At 55.3% G+C, this 5,117-nt stretch overlaps 1 protein-coding gene across 1 annotated transcript in view; it reads left to right on the top strand.

The window, feature by feature from the left end:
* Positions 1-5,117, top strand: part of BTBD16 (BTB domain containing 16) — a 35,983-nt gene that overhangs the window by 8,288 nt on the left and 22,578 nt on the right. Inside the window, exons 5-7 of the mRNA XM_015590629.1 lie at positions 1,834-1,923; positions 3,020-3,134; positions 3,883-3,952. Of these exons, the coding sequence (XP_015446115.1) occupies positions 1,834-1,923; positions 3,020-3,134; positions 3,883-3,952 (275 nt within the window). The remainder of the gene's footprint in view (positions 1-1,833; positions 1,924-3,019; positions 3,135-3,882; positions 3,953-5,117) is intronic.

Below are 5,117 nucleotides of genomic sequence, written 5' to 3'. Positions count from 1 at the left end.
CCGCTCGGGCCTTCCGCCAAGAGTCCAGGATCAGCTGTGGTTCGGCAGGACCCGCTTATTCTCCAGGAGGATGTTCATGAAGGAAATCGAACCACTTTGGCTTCTGAGCAGCTTGGAAGCACGTGGTCAGATTATCATAACTTATAAGCGGGCGCCATGGAAAAGTCAAGGCCTCGTCCTAACAGGCTTTGAAGTTTTATTTAAAATGGAGGAATGTTGAACTTCTGTCTTTTACCTACTCTGACCTAGCTGATAACATTCCTCTTTTCCTCTTTTCTTTCCTTCCTTCCTTCCTTCCTTCCTTCCTTCCTTCCTTCCTTCCACAAGTGTTGAGTACTTAACTGATACATTATGCTAGGAACTTAATCACCCACGATGATGATAGAGCATGATAAATAGCACGGTACATAATGATACTAACCACCACCTCCTGAGTGCCTACTATGCGTCAGGCACTCACGTGCATCATCTCATTTATCGCCCCCAGTGCGGGTGTCTGAGAGAATGGAACGTGTGGATGGGAGGCCATGCAGTAACCCAGGAGAGGAATACAGAGCCAGGAGCCAGGCCCTGCACTTAGTAGGTGCTCAACAAGTATTTGCCAAATGAGAGCCTGAACGGAGCCAGGTGCCGTGAGTGTGGTGAGGAAAGGCTCGGGGACCTTGCTTGCCTGAGGAAAATGGATCTCTGTTCTCTTTTCCTCTGCCGTCTTTGCAGTTGCAAAGTGTGACAGACGTTCTTGCTCCTGACTCACGCCATTTCCCATTGCCCAGAACCTCGAGCTCACCGGGCTTTGCGATGCCGGTAATGGGATCCATTCATCCTATTCATTCGGCAAACATTTACTGAGCACCAGTGTGTGCGGGACTGTGCTTGTTCCCGGGGACGGAGTGGCAAGTAAACCATCCAGTGTGTCTGCCCAGCAGATAAACCCAGCAGGCGGTGTAGTGGCAGGCGGTGTAACGGCAGGTGGCTAGTCCAGGAGGAAAACAAAAACCCGCTTGGGGGTAGGGCGTGCTCCCTGACCTTTGGGGTCAAGTAGGCTCCTGATGGGGGAGGGAGGGAGCCCCAAGACTCTTGTGCGGAACAGAGTGTGAGAGGGCAGGTTTGGGGCCCAGTGGGAGGGTCCTGGGGCCACCAGAGGGGCTTTGGCTTTGGGCCTGAGGCCTGAGATGCTGCTGGGGACCTGAGAGCACTGTGTGTTGGGACTCGTGCTCTAGAATGGCCCCGAGTGGATGGGGGAGACTGGGGGGGGGGGGGTTCCCTTCCCCTCCTCCCGGAAGCCTTTGCTGGTGACACCCCTCTCTGGAGACCTGTGGATCCACTGGGTGGACGCCTCTGCCCCACATTTGTCCTTCAGCAGGGGGTCACTGTGCTCCTGCTCGAGCCAGGTAGGGGCCAGGTGTGGGCCAGGTGTGAGCCAGGTGCTCGGGGCAAAGAGAAGTCCGAGTCTCAGCCGTTCTCCTCAAACTGCTCATGGCGAGTGAGAGAAAGCGGGGAGCAAAGAGGAGAGGAAAGGGGAGGGCCGAGTGCTACTTAAATGCAGCGTGAGCATCTGTGTCCTGGTTCCCACGACCACTGGCCGTGTAAGGCCATCGGGGAAGCTGCCCGGGGGGCACACGGGAACTCTACCATTTTCGCCACGTCGTGTGAGTCTTCAACTACTTCAGAATGAATAATCACTTCGAAAAGTGCACAAATAAGCAAACAAACAGACAGAACACACGCGTGCCAGGGGCCAGGCTGCACAAAGGCAACGGAGCCCGACGCCGTGTCTCACACGAGGCGCGGTGGCTTCACACCCTCACACCCTCACCCCGTTTCCTTCGCTAGCGCCGGCACCGAGGAGGAGCAAAGAAAGACCCCCCGTCAAGAAGATGATCATTTCCTTGAAGATCAACGATCCCCTGGTCACTAAAGTCGGTAACGTACGCCTACCCTCCTTTTCAGAGATGCCATCGGACGCATGGCCCGCCCAGATGCCAAAAACGAAAGACAAAACCCGGCAAACAAGTGGCCCACTGCTCAGTGCTTCCTTCCTACAAACAGCTCTGCCCTGTCAGCAGCGGAGGGGAGGGGCGGCTGGGCCAGCCTGGGAAAATGCTGCTAACGAGCGGCTCGTCCTCGTCCTCGGGAAAGGGACGTCAGGGATGCAGAGGGGGAGGGAAGTCACGAGCTTCTCAGATGGACCCGGGAAAATGTAACTGCCTTCCAGGGTCACTGGGCCCACCCTTGCCCCCCACAAGCACTTGACCTGCACTGGACCCACCCCTTCCTGCCCAGGCCCCTCACTGGCTGGCTTCCAGCAGCAGAGGCCTCTCTCAGGGGGCTCCCCTGGGCTCACCTTCTCCCTAGCCCATCCTGGCCACCTAGGAACATACTTCTGTGTTAATGGGACATACGTGTTGTCGCATACTGTTACGGTCTATAAATCAGTAAGTCAGGCAATGATCCCCTTAAGCCCTGGTGAGGCCAGTTGTCCTCGGAGCCCACTGGTCCCCACCACAGCTTGGGGTGAGGCAGAGCTGGGAGTAAGCCGAGTCCCTCTGCTCCCGACTCACAGGAGCTCAGACCCTAATGTCCCCAAGTCTCCTGGCTCCTCCCAGGAGTCCTTAACCTTTTTGAAGACTGCAGACTGCGAGGAAAATCTGCTGTAAGTTATATGTCATCTCCAGAGGAAAAAATCGTACCTACACGCACACAGCGTTCTGCACATTGGGCATCACCTCCCCGCACGGGCCAGGGCCCCGGGTGAAGGGAGGACCCCGGGCCACAGACTCCAAGGTCGGGCTCGCAGGAGCATTTTTTCAGCAGAAGCTCCGTTTTCTTTAGCTCCATCCCAATCTCTTCTGCAAGGCTGGGAGCCTGCGCGGTGTCTCCAATGGCATCTGTGGCCACCCAGCCAGCGGGCACTAGAGCATCCAGCAGGCGGGGCGCCTGCGAGTGAGGAGGGACACGGGGTGCAGAGCCCCATGCTGATGGCTCTGTCTCAGTGCTTGCCCCCCGCTCCCCGCCCCAGCCTTCGCCACAGCCCTGAAGAACCTGTACGTGAGCCAGGCGGAGGTGGATCTGGATGAGGTGCTGGGCGTGCTGGCTTCCGCTCACACTCTCCAGTTCAGCAGCCTGTTTCAAAGGTAAGGGGTCTCGGTGGGGTGCAGCCAGGGCCAGCCCTGGGAGAGATCGGAAGGGGGGTCTCCCTATCCATTTCATGGAATATTCCTCTTCTGTGGGCCAGGACATCCAGGGTCTTTGCACAGAGCTCGGCTTTGAGTCTTCAAAGGAATCACCATTTCACACTAACACGTCATCAGCTCACAGAGGAGCCTCTTTCCAGCAACACACTCACAGGAGTGAAATCCAAAGGCGGGGGATTCGGCGCCCATGTGCAAAGTGACTTCTCAGCACGCGGACCGTGCTTATCAATTTCACCAGTGTTTACCTTTGGCTACAAAAGTCTGTTCGTTTAGTTCACACGCACAAACACTGGCCATTTGAAGACAAGCTGACTTTTCCCATCACTGTCAGGGCTCAGTTTTCCCACTCATTTCCGATAGAGACTTGTTTTTTCTTGTAAACAATATCTTTGTTTTTGCACACGTGACACACGGTCATTGCAGATCTTATGAGAGAGAGAAAAGTGCAAAGAGCAGAGTCGAAACTGCCCATCTATCCGACAACCCGTTTTGGGACACAGCCCTTCCCCCGGGCCTTCGGATCCCGCTGGTCCACCTGGGGAGAAATGACAGAAGGCCCTGTTCCTCAGAGGACGCTCCTTCCGCCCGCCAGCCTCCTGGCATGGAATGCGGATCTCGGGGGCTGCCCGCTCCCTGAAAGCAGCCTGGGGGGTGGACCTCAGGAATAGCTCCTGTCCTGTCTCTGCAGGTGTGTGGCCATGATGATGAAGGGACTTGAGCCAAGCAACATCAACAGCTTCTACTTGACCGGCCGCAAGGTGAGGACAGCCAGGACAGGGCAGGTAGCACCTGGGGGGCATGCGACAGCACCCAGACTCTAGGAGTTCACACACCATGCCCAGCTCCAAAAAATAATCTGCCCAAAGGCACCAACATAAGAGCGAAGTGTTTTGTTCTGCCAAGTGAACGAGTTTGAAAAACCATTTTGAAAATGGTATTTTAATACTTCAAAAAGTAGAAAACTTTGATCTTGGAGTCCGAGGGTTGGGGGGAAGTGGGGGGACGGGGAGGAGGGCATGTCACAGCCTTTCTCCCCCAAATAGCAGACAACCTTCCAGGATATTCTTCTTGGAGTCGAGTGAAATTTGTCCTACCTGGGCCCAGTCAGCGTGTCGGTGCTGGGGATAAACGATGTACTCTAACTCAGAAACCCGAGATGCGAGGAAGGGAGGTACCCGGCCAGGGTGACATGGCAGCTGCGCGGCTGTGCTGGGCTTGACCCGCAGCCCTCCTGATTCAGCCTCCCTCCAGGAGGCCGCCATTGTCCTGACTGGACATGCACACCGGAGTGGACACGCTCGATTGAGACGTTAGTTCACACACAATCGGCACGTCACGATGCTCTTATAACTGGCTTCTAAGAATGTTCTAAATGCCTGTTTTGTCAAAGGCCACTCATTGTCCTCACCTTCACTCCACTGGTACTCAGAAAGTCACTCGGAGGGTGGCGTCTTTGCATTCCGCCAGCATTTCTCAGGCACTCTTTGGTCTGGAAAGGACCGTAGCCCTGAGGACACGCAAGGTGTGCTAAGGCCCTGTCAAGCTCGCTGGCCCTGAGAGACCTTTGCCACTTCCGCTGAAGTTTCATTTTAGGGTACGTGCCCCAGAACCCCACGTGGGGTTCGCCCTGCACGATGTCCGGTCATCAGTCACTGGCTGCAGTCTGGGGATTTCAGCGTGAGAGCCCTGTGGTCAGACCACTGGGGTTTGCACCTGGCTCTGCCACTTACTCATGTGACCACAGGTAAAAACAGGAATCTTGGAGCCTCAGTTTCTCCACTGAGAAAATAGAAATAATAATGAACCTACCTCACAGGGTTGCACTGAGGATTGATTTAAATCAAACTAGTGCAGGGCCTTGAGCAGGGCAAAATATTATCTGCTGCAGTTTACGTATTTTGAAGAAAAAAGGTTTGGGGAAGT

Source organism: Pteropus alecto, unplaced genomic scaffold (genome assembly GCF_000325575.1).
Source record: "Pteropus alecto unplaced genomic scaffold, ASM32557v1 scaffold205, whole genome shotgun sequence".
In the NCBI taxonomy this organism is placed as follows: Eukaryota; Metazoa; Chordata; class Mammalia; order Chiroptera; family Pteropodidae; genus Pteropus; species Pteropus alecto.
This window is presented reverse-complemented; position numbering and strand designations above follow the sequence as displayed.